This window comes from Balaenoptera borealis (genome assembly GCF_965194805.1).
Source record: "Balaenoptera borealis genome assembly, chromosome: 2".
Taxonomy (NCBI): domain Eukaryota; kingdom Metazoa; phylum Chordata; class Mammalia; order Artiodactyla; family Balaenopteridae; genus Balaenoptera; species Balaenoptera borealis.
In genome coordinates, this window is record NC_138867.1 from 130,300,414 (window position 1) to 130,321,507 (window position 21,094).

At 37.5% G+C, this 21,094-nt stretch overlaps 1 protein-coding gene and 1 long non-coding RNA gene across 2 annotated transcripts in view; one reads left to right on the top strand and one right to left on the bottom strand.

Annotated features, from left to right (window-relative positions):
• LOC309622900 overlaps positions 1-21,094 on the top strand; it is a 282,712-nt gene that overhangs the window by 15,956 nt on the left and 245,662 nt on the right. The gene's annotated exons all lie outside the window — the stretch shown is intronic.
• NMUR2 (neuromedin U receptor 2) overlaps positions 3,019-21,094 on the bottom strand; it is a 41,382-nt gene continuing 23,306 nt past the window's right edge. Inside the window, exons 2-4 of the mRNA XM_082379138.1 lie at positions 17,142-17,226; positions 14,810-14,935; positions 3,019-11,322 (exon numbers count right to left, since the gene is read on the bottom strand). Coding sequence (XP_082235264.1) covers positions 11,027-11,322; positions 14,810-14,935; positions 17,142-17,226 — 507 coding nt within the window. The 3' untranslated portion in view covers positions 3,019-11,026. The remainder of the gene's footprint in view (positions 11,323-14,809; positions 14,936-17,141; positions 17,227-21,094) is intronic.

Sequence of the window (21,094 nt, forward strand, 5' to 3'; positions counted from 1 at the left end):
CAGCAGGGAATTGCAATTCAGGGTCTGCAACCATGGCGAGACACAAGAGAGCCCCACACAGCAAAGGAAGGAAAATGCTCTTATCGAGGTGGAAATAAAGTTGGGAGGGCTGTAGTTAACAAAGAGTCCATGGCTTTTCATTGGTTGAGTCCTTGCCAGGGAAGGAGAGGAATCTTTCTTCTTCCTGTAGGGTTCTACTATCACTGGAGGGTGTGAGAACTCCCCCTCCTGGTATCCCAAGACTATTTAATTAAGATTTCTGTTTACTAATTTTTTTAAATTTTATTTATTTATTTGTTTATCATTTTTGGCTGCTGGGTCTTTGTTGCTGCTTGCGGGCTTTCCTCTAGTTGCGGTGAGCGGGGGCTACTCTTTGTTGTGGTGCGCGGGCTTCTCTTTGGGTGGCTTCTCTTGTTGCAGAGCATGGGCTCTAGGCACGCAGGCTTCAGTAGTTGTGGCACTCAGGCTCAGTAGTTGTGGCTCGCGGGCTCTAGAGCACAGGCTCAATAGTTGTTGTGCACGGGCTTAGTTGCTCCGCAGCATGTGGGATCTTCCCGGACCAGGGCTCGAACCCTTGTCCCCTGCATTGGCAGGTGGATTCTTAACCACTGCACCAACAGGGAAGCTCCTGTTTATTAATTTTTTACAGGGGTTCTTTGTTGAGTCATTTTCACAAAGGAAACAGTGTTGGAAGGGTTTTTAGGGTAAGATCCCAGAAATGTTAAAATCCAGTTCTCTGCATTATTTGAATATGTTTTCTGGAGAGTTGTAGCATCTCCTTTTCTGGAAATCACTAAGAACGTTAAGAACAGTGTAGGCGACATGAGAGATCTTGCATGGTTTGCAGACAGTTTGCAGGAGAAATGAAGACTTACTAGAATAACTAAATGGAGCTGTCTGCAAAGAGAATGAGTTGCCTTGGTAGGCAGCAAACTTATATAACTAAAAATGTACAAGCATAAGATAAATTGTAGAGGTAATTCAAATATCTCACTCGTTCTAGGATTCTAAATTTTAAAGTTATAAGTTTTAAAGTCCCAACCAGCTCTGAGATTCTGAGTCTTTTTTATAATCATTGCATACCATTTTTGTTGTTGTTGTTTTTCGAAGACAACGTCAATTTTGCATTTTATTTCTGTAAAAATAATATGTCCACTTGGGGGTAGTAAAGTATTTTTTTAGTATCTCCAGGGAGTTTTCAGCATTTTCTCTGCAAATACATGAGTACACATGTGAGTGAAAATAGTACCAACTAGATGTTGTGTTATTTCTTGTATTTTGTAAGTGACAGTTTCTTCTAGTGCATAAACACAACAGGAATTATGAGCAAACACAGATTTCATTTCCTTTTTTTTTTCCTGTAATGCCCAAAGATTTAAAAACATACAAATTAAAACTTTTATCAGCAACATATATGCCCAGAAGCTGAATGATATTTGAGTTAATTCTATAATGGTAATTTCATTATATTCAATTAAATTCAATTTAATGGGATAGTCCTGAGGTGGTTTGAAGATTCCTGAGTTGTAAAGATATGCCAACACTTGAATTATTCTCCTCCTTTTAAACTATTTCAGGATTTTTATATTTTTTACCATAATAACATAACAAATTACTACAAAACTTGGTGGCTTAAAATAATGAATCTTTATTATTTCACAGTTTCTGTGGGTCCGGAATCTTGGTGCAGTTTAGCTGGGCACCCCTGGCTCAGGATTTCTTGGGAGACTGCAATCAAGGTGTCCACGGTCCTGGGGTCATTTCAGGGCTTGCCTGGGAGAGAATCTGCTTCTAAACTCACTGGCAGCTGGCTCCTCCAGAGAAAGCTAGCTAAGAGAGAGGGAGAGGGAGAACATGCCAGGAGAGAAGCCAGAGTCTTTCTGTAACCTAATCTTGGAAGTGATACTCTGTCATTTTCAGTTAGTTAGAAGCTAGTCTCACCCACACTCAAGGGGAGGCGATTACATAGGACATGAGTTCCAAGGAATGGGGATCATTGCAGGGGGCCATTTTACAGGCTGCTCAACGCTAGACAGATTTTACAACTATATGATTTTAAATCATTGCTCTTTTGAAAAATCACTAAAACAGCATTCAGTACTTAATCAGATTTCCATTTTAATGGCAGAGTAACCAGAACCTGTCTTGCCCTGGTGTCAGTAAACAGGGGTTCTGGTCCTTCCTCTGTGCCGATCAGCTGCAGCATCTCAGGCACTTAAGTCATGAATCTTGGTTTCCTTGTCAACAAAGAGAGGCAATTTGATTATGCTCTTTTTTAAAAAATTTAATTTTTATTTTATATTAGAGTACAGTTGATTTACAATGTTGTGTTAATTTCAGGTGTACAGCAAAGTGATTCATTTATACATATACATATATCCATTGTTTTTCAAATTCTTTTCCCATATAGGTTATTATAGAATATTGAGTAGAGTTCCTTGTGCTATACAGTAGGTCCTTGTTGATTATCTATTTTATATATAGTAGTGTGTATATGTTAATCCCAAATTGGGAATTTGGGATTATACTCTTTAAGATCCATTCTAGTTTGGATATTCTTTTCCAACAAACAAAATTCTGTTCTAAGGGGGTCCAACTCTCTTTCCTTTAGGCAAGAGTGTCTCAGCCTCAGCACTGTTGACATTTGGGGCTAATAATTCTTTGTTTTTGTTGGAGGGGGAAGCTGTCTTGGACATTGTAGGATAGTGAACAGCATCCCTGGCCTCTACTCCCTAGATGTCAGGAGCAGCCCCCTCTTTGTAACAATAAAAATGTCTCCAGACTTTGAGGACCACAGATATAGGCAGAGCTATAATTAATCTAGCATACAAAAATGATTTCCTTTTCTGTAATATTTTGATTTTTTTCCATTAAGAAAAAAGTCTATAAATTAATACACAAGAGTTAATAACTTACAAGTATTTGCAATTTAAAAGGGAAGTGATCTTTTGAGGCAGAAATTCAAGGCCTAGAAATGAGAAGCTGTTTTTAGTGACACTGTCAGGGAGTGGGGTGGAGGTGGGACACTATTCATATTAACCGTAAAAAATACTTATCCCACTGAAAAAAATGAAACTACTAGAGAATAATTTCCAGGCTCCACAGAAATGGTTGTGTGAAAGTCCACATTAGTCCTGTGCTGGTTAATTTTATGTGTCAACCTGACTGGATTAAGGGGGTGTGTCTGAACATTTGGTCAAACTGTATTCTGGGTGTTTCTATGAGGATGTTTCTGAATGAGATTAACATTTGAACCCATTTGAATTAGCAGACTGAGTAAAGCAAATGACCCTCTCTAATGTGAGTGGGCCTCATCCAGTCAATGGAAGACCTGAATAGAACAAAAAGGCTGAGTAAGAGGGAACTTTGCCTGCTTGACTGATTGAGCTGTCTTTGTGCTAGAAATTATACCATGGACCTGCCTCTCCTGGTTCTCAGGCTTTCAGACCCAGACTCTGTGACTACACAACCAGCTCTCCTGGGTCTCCAGCTTGTTTACTACAGATCCTGGGTCTTCTCAGCCTACATAATCACATGAACTAATTCCTTATGATACATCTCTTTCTGTCTCTCTCTCTCTCAAGAAGATGGATAGAAGAATTTCAAGGAAGTCACAACTTTTCTGAGCATCACATTCCAGGGCCCAGCACTATGTAACACTTGGGACCTTTCTCCATCTGCCACAGGGTCCTTTTTTTGCCATTCTCAACTCCTAAAAGCCATTGACAAGGATGTTCTCCTTGGCCAAACTTTCATCAGGCTCCTTTGAGCCCTCTTTTGCATGAGGTCTCTCCTTGGCCCCCATCTTTGTCTGAATCTAGTTGTAGCAAAGAATCTTGCTAAGTCAGTTTATAGATCATCCTTCTTACCACTGATATCCAATCAAGCTCTTTTCCTCTATCCTTTATCTAATCAAGTTGCTCTTCCCCTTCCCTCCCCTTGATACCTAACCATGTTTCTCTTAGCAATTTTATATCCACTTCCTCACCCTGGTCTTTGTCCATAAATCCTCACGTGGTCCTCTTGTATTTGAGTTCAATCTTTCCCCTCCATTGCAATAGCCTCTATCCCTTATAACAATAGTCTTGAAAAAAGTCTTTCTTGCCATTTTTAACAAGTGTCTGGTGGAATTTTTATTTCATTTTATACCACAATGCAATGACAGCTCCAGTAAATAAAAATTACAGGGGACAGATTTAACCTAGATTCTTAGACATTTCTTCAATTTGAGTCAAAGTGTGATTTAGATTCTTCTTCCTTTTTTTTTTTAAGTCTTAACATGAACCATGTAACAGTTAGCTAGCCATGTTTTAAAGCTACAAGCTGCTGTCAAGAATTGGTCTGTATGTAGGGAATACAAACTAATTTTATAGCTAATCAAATAGATATAAACCTATCGATGAAATCCTCTTTAATGGGATCCAAAGACCAATATTATAAGTTTAAGAATTATGCTGTTTTTAAATGATGTTTTATTTTCTGAATTATCCAGGCTGTGGGTTCTTCCCATTCATTCAAATGTAGTGAGATATGGGAGGAGTCATGGACTAGAGTGAGGGAAAATCAGTCATGATATCAACCCTGTCACTCACTGTTTTATCTCAGACAAGCCACCTTTCTTTTTTGTGCTTTAGGCAGGTGGTATAGATTTGTAGCTCAGAGCTGGATGTCTAGACCTAGAACTGAGTTAACCTCATCTTCAACAATTATTAGTTGTGTGACCCTGGGCAAGTCACTTAACTTCTCTGTTTCAATGTGTTTTTCTTCTATTCATCTCTTAGGATTGTTGGCAAGGTTAAGTCAGATAATAAATATAAAGCTTTTAGTACAATAGCTGGAAAAGTCTCAATAAGTATTATGGGTATATGAAAGAAATGTTGGGTTAGATGATCTTGAAGCCTCCATGTTCTAAATTTTTACAAATTTCATAAGTTAAACAGGAGTTTAAAGCAGGCTACAGGTTTCCATTCAGTCAGGGGTGGAGCTGAGAATATATAATGAAAAATGAATATAAATTTCCTTTCAGTCAGTAACCTTGAATAACCATAGATTCAATAGGTTGAGGATAAGGACTTATTTGTTATTCATTCCTGTGTTTTTAGATGTAGCTCAGTACCTGCCGCTTGATATGTATTTAGTATTTCCTGGGGTGGGGCACTGAATAGAGTACAGATGTACAGCAGTTAATAAGTTTCCAGGTCAGACGTCCTGCCTTTGACTCCTGGCCCTTCCACTTATTTGTTTGTATGAATGGCAGCTCAGTTATCTTTGTCAAGCCTCAGTTATCTCATGTGTCAAATGGGGATTGTTATAAGGTTTACTTGATGCAGATGTGAAGCACATGGCCTAGTATCTGTCTCCTAGTAACTGTTCAATAAAATAGCCATATATGATGTAAATTTGATATTGAGGATCGGGCATACAGCTAAATATCCTTTTCTACGTGTACCAGAAATAGTGTAACAGTTAATACCCAGTGGCTTGTCTCCTTGGTATTCATCTCTGAGCTTGGTGTTTATGCTAGAACTATCACATTAGTTGGAACCTTAGCCCTGTCTTCTAATTCTGAAAGCCAAAAATCAGACATTTAATTCCCTAGATGAAGACAGGCTGAAGGTCTTCAGAAACAATTATTATGCATGGCCATCCTTAGCAGCCTGGGTACCTTGTGGTTTTGCTGACTGCCCTATCATAATATTGATTAATCTTTCATATAACACAGAAACAGTCTTTAATACATATTTGTGCCTTCATTATTAATGAAATCTTAGCAGTTGGTGATGACATTTTGGGCAGTTTGTTTATCTGGCGGAAATGTCTTCAAAAAAAACACCTGACACATTTCTTGGTGTAGAGCTCCTTTAAATCATCTTACATTTGAATGCTGCCAAAGAGAGTTAAGTTTCTAAAAAGTGTAAACAAAATGAAATGGTTTTAAAAAATGTATATCTTCATGAAACAAATGTTCCCATTCCTGTGTATCATTTTCCCACTCTCATTACAGCACTTCCTAGGTGCCAGACACTGTCCTAAGAGTGTTACAAATCATATATTAACTTATTTAATCCTTATGTCACCACTCTGATATAGATACTGTCATTATGTCCATTTTACAGATGGGGAAACTGGGCCACAGAGAGATTAGGTAACCTGCCCAAGGTCACACAACTAACCATCTTACAGCCAGGATTTGAACGCAGGCATCTGGCTCCAGTACTCAGGCTCTTGACTTCTGTGTTTGCTCTCCCATCTGTATTAGTGATTTAGTGGGAAGTCAATGAAGAGGTAATATTTGGGGATGACATTAAACTGAGAAGCTTTTTCAGTGATGTTGATGAAATAGAGTCCCATGTGGAATCAGTGTAGTGAAATGGGGGGACTCAGACATTGGAGTCAGATAGTTCTGGGTTCATACTCACTGTACTGCTTACTAGTTGTGTGTCCTTAGTCCCAACATTTTGCCCCCTCTGGTAGTGTTCTACCTCCCACCCTTGGTGGGGCGGGGACCTCATGGTGATTGGAGTGTACTGCTCGGCCCCCTAACTTTGGGATTGGCCATGTGACTTGCTTGCCATGAGAAGCACATACTCCAGGTGGCCACTGGGTCCCCATCAGTGCCCCAGCCTCAGTTGGAGTGGAGCCAGCCCAGCTACCCTGCAGATAAATGAGTGAGGTGTAAACACTTACTGTTGTATGTCTCACTCAGACTTTGTGCTTGCTTGTCTATTTTCCCAAGCGTAAAATGAGGCTAAGTCTTATTTTCTCAACCGTAAAGGGGGAATAATAGCAATACCTTCCTCTTAGTGAAGCTGTGAGAACTTAGTGAGCTAAGAGTACAAATGAATGTTATGAAGTAAAACATTTCAGTTTCTATTGTTAAAGAATTGGTAATCAAGTTAGGATCAGTATTAAAATTTTCATTGTTTACAGAGGGAAGCATGAAATTATGATATTCCTTCTGTTGATATAATATTTAAATAAGCAAGGTTTACCCAAGCCTTATTAAGACATATTTTCAAAATATCTTTTTACTAACAAAACATTCTTATCATGCAATAACGTGGGCTTCTTCACATAAAAGTAATTTCATGTTTTTGAAATTAATGAAGTGCTTTTCTTTTTGAATTTTTTTTTTTTTTTTTTAACCAGCTCAGTCTAACCATTCTAGCCTACTAAATTCACGGTATATATATTTTTTCACAGTGTATATATTTCATGGGCAATAGTATAATTTGAGTATATGCAACAATTTCTAGGCTGTGTTAGGTTAGTTAAAACTTTCAAATGTTGACATTACCTAGAAAATATTTCCAAAGTATAACATATATGTATATCTAATGTAGAGTTTAAATGTGATGTAATGATTTAAAGGGATGAAAAAAAGGGAGGGAATAGATTGTTTAGATGAACTGAACCTTCACTTGGCTTGCATAAACCTGGACAAGCTTAAGCTTCCTTACAATGTTTATATAGTACCTTTCCACGTATTTAAAAAATGAAGTCTCCAGCCAGGTAGAGAGAATGTGGAAATGTTGCATCTTTTTACAATGAACCCTGTGGGATATTTAAAAACAGGTGTATAGGGGAGAAAAGTAGATCTGTTGCTATTTTCTGTGCTAATGTTAATGGACAGCATCCAAGGGTAATTCTTCCACTCTAGGTTAATTATAAAATGCTGATGAGGCTTTCATGTCATAATTAGTATGCTCTAGCTTATTTTATCTCTTACCTCTTTGGTCAAAATCTGGTCCATTGACTTTTTTTCAATGAGTTAACTGCAGCTTTAAGTGCTCTGTAATTATAACTGTGCTATTGGGGATTTAATCTACAGACAAATCACATATATTCCAGCAAGATGGCAGATTGCCAGCATATTGATAGCTAGTCATGTGCTGATAAGCCAACTCTCTGATGGGCAGTGTTTACCAATTTCTATGGTGTAAATATTTCCACTGAGGCTGATTTCAAGCTACCAATCATTTGACAACAGCCTCTCAAAATTCCTAAATATTCAATAATAAACTTTTGCAAGCCAGTCCAAGCCAGCACACCACTAAACAGTTAGTTCTTATACATACTGGACTATTATGTAGAATAATGATGCTTTTTAATTATCCTGCAGTGTCTTCATTCAAACTACAACTCATACATTAAGAGAGTGTCTTTATGTAAGACTGTTAAGGGCCTTTTAGAATATGATTATAATAATTTAAGTCATAGACTACTTTGAGGTGCTAATTAAAGCTATAAACCTTCTCTATAAGAAAAAAAAAGTACACACTAAGAATTATGAATATGATTTCAGGGAATTCTTCTACCTCTGAAACTTGTCCATGGGTCTCAGATGAATAATCTCTGCTATCTCTTTGGGCCAAACTAATTTGGCAAGCAACATTGTGAATTTCATTGCTTCAGTTCACTAAGTTTGTGAATGACTAAAGAGCTCAAAAGTCACCATTTCATTTCAGAAAAGTAAAATTACCAATACTTTATTAATCATGTTTATTATCTGGCCTCTTCTGTCATTATTCTAAAATTCAGCCATCACAGGGAATTCACGAGGAGATGATGTGGTCCATTACTGAGTTCAACTGAGTAACATTGAACAATTTAGTTTTAGTTTCTCCCTTTATTCTACTAATTTTGTGTGAACTATTATATAAGCTAACTCTAGGGCTTGTGATATTTCAATTTTCATTTTTAAATACAAGCTTCCTATATGTACATATGTGCATGTGTATGTATGTCTATATAGACAAAATTAACACTTTTTTCTCCCTTTTCTAGTGCTAGGCTTAATTAAACCTATTGCCCTCTGACTTGGTCAAACACCTTTTTTACATAGTCCCATAGTACTTGTATTTGGATTTTGTGGCACACTTCACAATTAGATTTAAACAATTAATTTTGTAATGATTTTCAAAAATAATCATTTCTTCTATTATACGTATAATTTAAAGGCCAGGTGATGCCATATGCACATTACCTAATGGGTTCTGAAAATTTGTTGAATGAAAGAATTAATGATAATTTTTTGGATATAAATGTTTAAGAGAAAAAAGATAAGGAGAAAAAAAGAGACCAAAGTTTTAATGAAGCAACCAAATTACTAGCTTCAGTTTTAGTGTTGTTCCATTTTCTATCCATCCAGCTACAACAGCAATATTTTTAGCCCTGGTCATTTGGAATTGATGTTGACAAGAATAATCATACTAGACCTTCAATAGGCAAGAAGGAAACTCATTTCTCCTCCATTTTTGAGGTTTTTGTTTTGTTGAGTCTTTTCAACTTAATTCTTAAATGACCAGAGAATTTCTGCTCACCAACATAAACCATCACTAAGAATTCAGATTCATTAAAGTTGGCTTATAATTAGCTAAGAGATTTAAAAAATATATTGAATCACTTTGAAGATGACTGTTCAGTTAGGAAATGATGTCAGAGACCAATATTCTCATTTCTTAGTAGAATGGTTCTTTCAACTTGGGGAAAATTCAGAGACTAAAAGCTAGAGCTTGCATGTTTCAGCATCAGTAAAGCCTGGGGCTGAGAAGAGCCTTCTCACGTGGCTGGCACAGAAGGCATGCCGTTATAATCATGGCTGATTAAATGGCCAGCTGAAGGTCAGATGACCCTGTCAGAAACAGAATCTTAGTCTTTCAGCTCTTTAACGTGGTTTCATTTGGAGCTGTTTATTTGGCTCAGTACGTTGGAATGTGGGACAACTCATCACATATTTATTGAACATCTACCATTGTGATCGATATATTGTCAGGATTCCAGTAACAGCAGAAAGGAACACAGGCTACTTCATGCCTTTGACAAATTTACATTCTGGTAAAGCAAGAATATAAATCATGGAAATACAGAGCAGTGTGAAGAAAGAGCTTAAGAGACATAAACTGATAGAAAAGTCAGATACCACTTCTATTTGAATAAATCAAGCATGGTTTCATGGAAGAGGTACCACTTTGAGCTGGACATTGAAGAATGGGTAGGATCTCATCAGATGGAGAATGGAAATATAGAAGGCATTCTGTAAACAAATATATGCAGCTGGGGAAACTGGGGTGTGTTTTCATAAGAGCAAGTAATTCAATTTGAGTAGAAATATATAGTATTTGTGATGATACAATGGAAGGTGAGTCTGGAAGGTAGATTTTACCCATATTATATGAGTGACAGAGTTATAGAGGTAATGAAAGATTGAGTAGGGGGCAGTCATGGATTTGAGACCAGTAGTTACCATTTGACTTGTCTCTGTTCTGAAACAGTAGACGTACCTCTGTCTACTTATGGCGTAAGTTATTAGAAATCCAAGTCTAGACCAAATTATGAAACAACTAAGTTTATGTTTGGTATGGTTTGATTCTTTGGACCTTCCACCATAGCCTTCTCCCTCTTCCCATTCTTCTCTAAGTGGAACTTGTATCTAATTCCATCCCTGGTGAGGAATGTCTGATAATGACTTGGGGATTGGAACGGTGGGAATAATAGTGCTGAGGAGCATTCCTGTGTTATCAAGAGGACTCTTAAAGTCAAAGGCTTCAGGACTCCAAAAAATCACATTATAATGGCGCAATATGAGGCAGTAGGGTAAACAGCTTGCTATGGAAGAACTGGCATGGACCCCTCAAATCATATAAACAGCTTCTCCATGTCTCCCTCTGTGTCTCACAGGAACCACTGGTTGTAAGAAAGACAGCCTGATTCAGAGTGTGAATAACAGGACAAACCATTCCCAATAGTGGAAATGACTCAAAGTATAGGTGCCATGCTTTGCTAGTCATGTTCTTTTCATGAACTAATAAAGCGGTATGAAGCAGTTAAGATAGTGGAAAGCTAACTAAAAATCAGGAGGTTCTGCGTTTTAGATCTAGATTTAAGTAGCAATTTTCACATTTGTTAAAAAAAACACTAAAATTGGATATATAAGTTCTAAGGGTCATTTTACCTCCTTAATATCATATAGGAAGGCATAAATTATGGGATGTCCCTCCCTCTAGTGTGGAGCCATAGAGGAATGTCAACTCTTTGCGAGTTCCTTTCTTAGTGCCTGTCCAGCACAGAGGGCTGTGGGGAAATGAGAGCTGCAGATGGACAGCTGACAGGGGAAATGGGGGCCCACATCTTCAGTCAGCTCCACAAGGTGACATTCTGTCAGGAATATGTTCTGCTGCACAGATGGCCCCTGTGGGTGGTTCTGGGAGTGCCGCTGTTTGCAGGAAGGAGTGATCACATTCCGGAATGCTGCTCGGAAGCGGCGAGAGAGTAGGTTGTAGATAATGGGGTTGACAGCTGAGCTCAGGTAGAAGAAGACACCTGGAATGCAGGGAATTAAGAGACATGCCAAGGAGAAATTGAGGGAGAGGTATGACAGGGAGAAGCATAAATATTTAACAAAGGTCTTGAATCCCTTTGATTGCCTCGTTTGGAAGTGGTAATATATATAAGACTCTAATTGGGAATACAAAATGCTCTGAACAGATCTACCACCTGTGTACTTAGAATCAAACCCAGAGAGATTAAAGAGTCTTGGAAAAATTGAGGCTGGCATGGGATCTCTCTGAGATGTTTGGCAACTTCCTTTGATCCCCACTTGTTTAATTAAAGAACATGTTCCCATAGCATTAACGAGAGATGCTTAAGTATCAGAGGAAAGAGAGATGTTTTTTTAACTCATTGGAGTTTTGCTTAAATCTATAATTTGAAACTGCAAGTAATGGAGGAATAGTAAATCAGTCAAGGCATAGTCTCTGCTGAGACTCCTTAAAATGCTAAATATCTCTTCAAAGAAGTATTCCCGGGGCTTCCCTGGTGGCGCAGTGGTTGAGAGTCTGCCTGCCAATGCAGGGGACACAGGTTCGAGCCCTGGTCTGGGAAGATCCCACATGCCGCGGAGCAACTAGGCCCGTGAGCCACAATTACTGAGCCTGCGCGTCTGGAGCCTATGCTCCGCAACAAGAGAGGCCGCGGTAGTGAGAGGCCCGCGCACCGCGATGAAGAGTGGCCCTCGCTTGCTGCAATTAGAGAAAGCCCTTGCACAGAAACGAAGACCCAACACAGCCAAAAATAAATAAAAATTAAAAAAAAAAAAAAAAAAGAAGTATTCCCCAATGTCCTTTCCCTACCTAGCCTTTCCCCTTGATGGCTCTTCCCACCTTATTTCCAACCTTATTGAATATTTGTATTTTTCCATTTGTTTTCTCCACCAAATGTCTTGCACACTGCCATTTTCTTCGTTGGTCTACACTTTTCCTTTATTACCATATCCTATTCTATTTTCTCGAGGCCCAAGGGGAGCCTAAGGTTGAGAATCAGAGGACCTAGTTTCTGATCTTGGCCTTTGCTTATTCTGTGACCCTGGACAGAACTGGCACTTCAATTTCTTTTTCTCTGTAAAATGGGACTGATAATATCGTTTTAACTCACCTCCCTGGATTATTGTGAGGATAAAATTGAGATACTGTCTACAGAAGGGCTGAGAATAAGAATACAAAACAAGTGATAGGTGCTGTCCTCAACACATTCATTGTTGTCCTCATTTATATAGTTCAGGACATTCAGAGTGCCATATGCCCTGTGGCCAGAATTGGGCAGGGAGGAGTGTAGGAGGAGAATATTTCTATAGACTGTTAATTTGTTCAATAAAGAAATACTGATTGAACTCATTGTATGGCTTTGAGGCACATTGGAAGGTAGTAGATTTAGACTTTGTTCTCCAAGGACTTGAAATAGTATTGCAGAACAAGATTTATGCCTAACTTCAGTAATTAACAAAAGGATGATACCAAACAGTATCTGTTAAGAAAAGAGCAAAATATGTGATACCAACAGTCATGCTATGGAAATTCACATAATGGCATAAACACAAGAACTCTAATGGTCATGACAAATTTAATGGGGGTGATTGGACTCTAGCGAGACCATGAAATGGGTAGGAGATACTGGGGAAGAGAGGAGAGAGTGCTGCAAGTAGAAGGCTTAGTGTGCACCAGTGTGCTATGGCAGAATGATTATTGTGCAAGAATAATGCAGAATGTGCAGAAATCCCTAATTCACCAGTTTGACAAGCATTCAATACATGGTTTATGAATGAAAATACTATAACTTGAGGGTCAAAAGGCAAGTTGGGGGCATTTCTGGGGTAGCATTTAAGAGGTTTAGACATCATCTTGTTGGCAAGGTGGGGAAGGGAGAAATTACATCTTAACAGGAAAATGTTATTGTAAATGCACAGCTTGGGAATCTTAAAATGGTTGTCTTGATGCCTCTGGAGAAGTGTAGATAAAGCCTTATGTGATCTTGTGTGTTTTACAATTTTTTTAAAGAATAATTTATTTTATTTTATTTTTTAAAAATTTTTATTAGAGTATAGTTGATTTACAATGTTGTGTTAGTTTCAGGTGTGCAACAAAGTGAATCAGTTATACATATACATATATCCACTCTAGTATTGAGTAGAATTCCCTGTGCTATACAGTAGGTCCTTATTTGTTATCTATTTTATATATAGTAGTGTATATATTATTTAAACACTCCCATTTTCTCAGACTAACCACAAAGATCAGAGCTATAAACATTTTTGATTTTTTGTCCAGAATAATAAATAGTTTAACATGGAGGAAAGTCCTAATGTCCAGGTATAAACTGTACACAAGCCCTGCTCAGTACAAAAAAGATGGTTGTAGAAAATAGATAATATACATGGTATTCATTATCCATATGAGTGCTATTGTTTTTGTTCTGTGCACATCTGGAGCTTAACTTGCATAAATTGATCTAATCTTTCTTCCTTAATGATGTCTTTGATAAAGAGCCCATAGAACCATCCAGTGACTAGCAGAGGTAGAGGGATAGAAGTGGTGTGAACCTAAGACTAATAGTTACACTGACTGAGAAAGAAAGACTCAGGTGGCCATTCTTTTCTCCATTTTAGAGGAAAGAACCCTGAATTTGAAGTTAGGTGACTCAGGCTTGAACCTTGTTTTTTACCATTTGCCAACTGAGTGTCTTTGGACAAGTCATTTCTTCTTTGTAGAACTGCTTTTTAACCATAAAATGTTGATGATAATATCTACTTTACAAACTTGTGATGGTTGTGGAAGATAGGCTATAGCATTTTACAGCTTAAAAAGTTCTTTAATAGCTATTATTTTATTTGCTTCTTACCATCAGCCTGTGTTGTATATAGAGCAGGCATTATTGCCACCTTACAGTTGAGGAAACTTTGGCAAGAAGGAATCCATATTCTGCGTATCACTCAGAAGAATATAAATGGTGGTATTGAGATGCAAATCCAGGTCCTCTGATTTAGTAACCTTTCAACCACTCTCTCTCATATTCTGTGGTGTCCTTAACAAGCAGCATTAAAGTAACTTAAAAGCAGACCTTGATTCCCCATGAATACCCTTTGGCTGACTTTCATGAGGACCTAAAACTTGCTGAAGACAATACAGGATTTCAGGGACATGGATGTTTAACAAATAAGAACCAATTAAATCACATGGCCATTGAAAGGAAAACCAAAGAAATCATTCCTTTGACCATTTTCCTGCTGTAATCATCAAGCTTAGAGCTGAGGTCTTTCATAAAGTACTGTTTCAAATAGTAATATGGTGTATTTCTTTTGAACCTGTAACATACCTGATCAATACTTAAATAAAATAAAAATCTAGTGTCTTCATTCCAGTATGGCAGATCCCCATGATAAATTGGTATATACAGATAGAACCTACTACTCTAAGCAAGATGAAGAAACTGCAGTTACCTGGACACCTGTGATACACCCAAATGAGCTAAATTTTACCTGATACCACATGGATGAGATTGAACACAACAGCCAGGGATTCAGTCCACTCCTCCACAAAGCTGAAGAAGAGCCGATCAATGTGGAATGGGGCCCAACAGATAGCAAACACTAAGACCAAGACAACTGGAAAAGGATGATGAAGGGGAGAGTAAAAGGCAGTCAAAGCAAGAATAGGTATACAGTGCCCACACTGAATTCATCCATTCCTTCTAGCATTTCCCCTCCATCTTTGTTAAGTTATAATTGCTAAAGGCCAACTAGATCCTAAAGAGACTCTACATAGAATATGTAAATATAAGAATAAATTTTATAGGATTGAGAATCAGTTTTCCATACGGTTGTAAAAGATTTCTTGTGTAATGTAAGTTTCCTTCAGGATATTTAGAATAATGTTGAATGTATTCAAAGTTCTGAAAACATTCTATTGTGGAAAATAAATTATGTTGCAAATAGACTTGCAATCACATAAACTGGATATATAAGTAAAATGATTGTGTTCAAGCAATTTGGTGTTCTTTAAAGTTATAGATTAATAACGAACTATGAAGTATAGTATGAATTTATCTTGTTTTTCTAGAAAAAAATTAGAAGTTTCTATGATTTTAATCATTTAAAATTCTGTAAGGCGTCAGAGGAAAGAGAAAGGTCGAAAAACCATGAGCATAATACAAGCATCTTTGGATTGGGATGGGGATGTGTCTATTATATTATAAACTGCTAGAGTACAGAATCCCTTCTACTTTCTTTATGTTTGTTTTTACATTTATTTTGAAATGATTACAGATTTACAGGAAGTTGCACCTTCCAGTTTCTTATTTTAAGCTCCCAAGACAGAGATGGGTGCTACCACAGTTTCTCTAAGGGGCATTTATTCTCCAGAAAAATAAACGTGTATGTTTATTTCTCTCCTGAAGTTGTAAAATACTTTCCTTTCCTTTCCTTTCAAGGCTTCAGATTTACCTCAAAATAATCTAGTAGGGGCTAAAGGACAGATAGGGATATAGAGGAAACAAGATGAGCTATGAGCTGATAACTTTTAAAGCTGGGTGATGGGTATTTTGGTGTTCATTTTACAATTCTCTGTACTCAAGAGCACATTTGATGTTTTCCATAGTAAATAGTACATATGTTTCCTGTTGGCATTGAAATACTCAGAGTAAGTTGTCTGCCTGCATGATGTGGTTTCAGGAATATCTGGAAGATTCTTCTGAATTTACCTCCCAAGAAAAAGTCCCTAATCTGCTTACTACTGCCTACAATTCCCTCTAGTTAAAATTTTAATTTGTGTTATAATTAAACTCTCTGTCCCCAGAGGCAAATAGTTCACAGTATATCTTATCATTGTGATTTTAATGTGAGTACACTTCAAGTCCTTTTGTGAGAGATTATGATCAAAGAGAAATGGGGAGAAATATTGAAGACACTAGATTTCTTAGTAGGGAAAGTCAGGTGCTAACAGGGGCTAAAAAATTTCAAGAAGGTGATTAGTAGAGTTGAAAGGACGTACAGTGACCTCACAGGTTTTTGTTTTTGTTTTTGTTTTTTTTTGGTTCATAAACATCACATAGTTACAGTGAGTGTTTCATATGCATATTAGCCTGGAGGATTTGTTTCTTCCAAATTTCACGTTGTGACTTGGAAAGTATATTATAAACCTCCTTTCTCTAATTGATCAGTATCTCATCAGACCAGTTGGATCATATATTTTTATAACATTCTTTTGGGAGAGTGTGGATCAGTGCCTGGATGCGTTTTAAAATATCTTATCTATATAAAAGAGTGTACCATTTATATAAAATCATATAATGTCATAGGAGGAATGACTACTTAGAAGTATTCTTAGCCAGATGTCCTTATTCTGGAAGTAAAAGATCCCATGGAGTCCAAGCTTCGGTATCAGGGGGTTCAGGATCCCCCTGAAATGGATTGTAAAGCATTTGATGTATGTTCGTTTGTACACTTTCTGAGTGGAGAATTCACTGTTTCCATAATATTTTTAAAGAAACCCATAACACAAAATCGGCTAAGAACTACCTGCTCATTTTAGGGGGGGGAAAGAGATACTTAAAGGCTCTTAGAGTGGATATGGTTTACCAAGCATCGAACAGAGTGTATTACAATGGTTGCGATTTAGTGTGTTATTCTGAGGTTCAAAAACCAAAATAGAACAAAATAGACAGGTCCTAGATGCTTGAGTAAGCCACGGAAGACCAGAACATAACACTACGTTTCAGGAGAATTTTGATCCAGATCCCAGCAACACTTGATCAATACCAAATATAACTCCTTTGCTTTAAGAAACAAGCAAAATACAAAATGGAGGACTCACACAGCATTTTAGTGACTGATTTTCTGGATGGTCTTTGAATATTTGCAGTTACTTCATCTGCTTCAAGGGGTTGGTCTTTCTTCAGCTGCAAGAGAAATGCAGAGATATAAAGAAAGGGAAACATTTTTTCCTCCCGTTAAGATCTGAGAAGTGTGACTCTAACACTCATTGTGCAGACAAAAAACTGGACTTAAAGAAATGTAAGAATTTGTTAACATGTAAGAATATGTTTAACAATAAGTTGGAGGTGGAGTTGGATCAAGGTCACCTAACTCAACTGGATAGATGGTTGTGGCCAAGTTACAGGCAACCATTTATCCTATGCATTCTGTAGAACCCTAGTTTTGTAGCATATTAATAGATATTCCATGAAAAATAAGAAATTCTGAAGTTAAAAAATGTTAGATAGGCTTTTTCATTCATCCATTCATTTATTCAATAATAATTAGACATCTATTAGAATGACATCCCTCTGCCATGCGGTGGGTAGGCAGTAGAAAACAAAAACAGGTATTATTTCTGCTTCATGAAGTTTATAGTCTTTATTTTGGGTCTTCTCAGAGCCTTAAAATACTAACAGACATTACACATTTCCATGGGGGACAATGTATCACCTTTTCTCCACCCCTACCTTGCACATCCCACATCTCCCACCCTCAAAGGGGATAGTGCTTCTCTGACTAAACAATACCCTTCCCAACCCATTTCAGTGGAACACCTGGTACCATCTTGAGAAGCACAATTTGGGAAACTCTGCTTTACAAATATTACCCATAAGGGTATATGTGTTTCTGAGTTTAGATGTTAAAATATACTCCTCCTTGTTGGAAGATATGGTGATCCTTAAAGTAGCATCTGAAAATTTCAAATATTAACATTTCCTGTACATGCAATCTCTCTTGCCCAGTTCAAGTCCCACCTACTCCTGGAAGACTTTTGTGGCTACTGTAGCCCATTGTCCTTCCTCTCCTTTCTCTGAACTCACATACCACTGAAGGTCTACATCATTCATCTAGTTGTGAATTTTTTCTCTTTAATTCATATGTTTCTAATTTGTGGGGATAGTCAACCAGATAAAAAAAGCTTTAAGGTCTCATGATAAACTACCATCATATATCTAGAAGATAATATAGTATATATTTGCCGATTGGTTCTCCAGCATTTATTTTCCTCTTCTCTTACCAATGGTGCCCTGATTTTCCTAGTGGATTTACTCCTTCTCCATTTCATAGTCATTAATTTGGGTGGGAATGATCCCATCTCCAGATACAGGTTTAGTCCCTAGATAACTTAGCTGCTATCCTTCAGTCACAGTGATTGGATAATTGAGACCAGTGAGATTTCAGATATTTGCTTATACGTTTAGGAATGAAAGTTTCATTTCTCTTTTATTGGAACTACCAGAGGGAGCTTTTTGTTTTTTTCCTTACCATACGGAATGTGCTTAGAGCCACCAGTGGACTGCTGTGCAGATTTGGAGGTTGAAACCAATACCATAGAAAGAAGAGCAAAGAAACAGAAATAAAGTTAGGTCCTTGCTGACATTGTGTGTCTTACTGGATTAATCTTCCCCAAGAGCCAGCTCTCTCTCTGGATTTTTCAGGTCTATGCTCTCTTTCATATTTTGTCAGATTGAGTTGGAGTTCCCTCGTTAGCAATGTAGAAAGTCTTGACAAACTAAGGCCATCAGTGGAAGGAAAATTCAACCTGTTTTATATAGTCTCAGGGTAGATTAGGATCAATTTATTGAATTATAGGGAGACATATTTCAATTCAAGATAGAGAAGAAATTGGTGTGGTTATGTGCAACAGTGGAACAGAATGCTCTAAGATGCAGTGAGCTTCCTGGGCTAGATGGCATGTTTACAGAATATTTAATTTATTTATTTCTTTATTTTTAATAAATTTATTTATTTATTTATTTTATTCCTTTTGGCTGCATTGGGTCTTCATTGTTGCATGTAGGCTTTCTCTAGTTGTGGCGAGCGGGTGCTACTCTTTGTTGCAGGCTTCTCATTGCGGTAGCTTCTCTTGTTGCCGAGCATGGGCTCTAGGTGCGTGGGCTTCAGTAGTTGTGGCACACGTGCTCAGTGGCTATGGTTCGCGGGCTTAGTTGCTCCACAGCATGTGGAATCTTCCCGGACCAGGGCTCGAACCCGTGTCCCCTGCATTGGCAGGTGGATTCTTAACCACTGTGCCACCAGGGAAGTCCCTACAGAATATTTTAGAGAAGGTATTTAAAATTAAATAAAACTTGGAAGAAAAGATCATTAATAGTTGCCTCCAAAGTTCAACAAATCAATATCCTGTCTCTAACAAACATGTAAGCTCCTAGAAGTCAGGTTGCTTTCAGCATCGCACTGCCCTGAAGTATCCACGTGGATGATTAACAAAACTGGCCATCTGTCTCTTGGATATATTGGTGCTCTCTACATATACCTGTGTCTTCAGAAAGTGAGGGATTAAAGTTCTGTGAGATTTGACCCTTCGGAGTCACCTAGAACTTGAAAGAAATAGGGGAAAATATCGTGCAGTTATTAGGAATAAATGGGAGGGAACTAAAGGTGATGTTATTAATATAATAGTAAAACAAAATAATGCAGGTATAGTTTTTAACTCAATGGCTGGCACATGATACACAGTAAGTTATAGATTGTGATTCCGGGAGTTCCCTGGTGGCCTAGTGGTTAGGATTCCGGGCTTTCACTGCCATGGCCCGGGTTCATTCCCTGGGTGGGGGACTGAGATCCTGCAAGCTGCACAGCATGGCCAAAAAAAAAAAAAGTTTCATATATTGTGGTTCTGATTATTGACCTGGGTTTACTTGAAAGGCATTTTTATGAAATATTTATTTATAGCTGTAGGCCCACTCATGTGTATTACTGAGTCCCTTCTAGAAATTCTCCTTCTCATGGTACCATTCACCACAAGCTGTACTCGTGCTGATACAAAGAAGCATCCAGATACACTGAGAAGAAAACCACTGGTGTTGAAGGTTAGAGCAATGCATCAAACTGCACATCTTCCTAACTCATCTTCAATTATGTTCTAATGATTTCATACCATTTAAAAAATGTTGTCCTTATTACAAGATAGTTATTCCATTATTTGATTCCAGTCCATAATCAAGAACAATGAAAGATTTTTAAGATCTGTTAGTCACTTCTTCAGTGGGTTTAACAATTCTCACTGGAAATTTCTCCACCCCAGGGAAAAATTTCCTTAAATCAAACAGCAAGCAAATGGTGCACACAATCTTTTTATGAACCGGCTTCTTGTACAGCATGGTTTGCACTGAAAAGAAAAATTATGTGTCTATTAATCATCACTTACATTTCAGCTTCCTTAGGTTACAGTGACTCAACTAGCCAACTAGAAGAAGAGTCAGAAACAGAATATTTATGCATATTGTACATTGTTCCAACAGAATTTGAAGGGGTTGACATAGTAGAATAGAATCCAAACAGTTTGTCTAGCCAATATTAAATGCTGCTTTATTTCTTGTTGAATAATTTCATTTCCCTTCAGATGTTTGGTAGAGTAGATATTTATCCATTAATTATTCTCACCCACCTCTAAGCACTTTTAAAGTCAACTTACAAAAATAGGAGAGGAAAATTGTCATCACTCTATAGGAAGTTCAGAACCCTTCCTACTTCACTCCTTTTAGTTATTTTTATGTAAGATAAAAGGTGAAGGGGAGACGTGAGGTTGATTATCATTCAGATTGATATATAATCTTGATCAGTTGTCTATACTGCTTAAAATCATTTCACCAGCTTTTCATTTATTTAGATTGTGATTCATTTATGTAGCTTTAGGATTCCAAGATATAATCATGGCTTTTGTGTAAATATCTCTATAATTGGAACAAAATCTGTTTATTTAAAAAAAAATCAGTCCAACCCTGTTTGTCCTGGCTGAATTCTGCTACAATTCATAATCCATCCCCT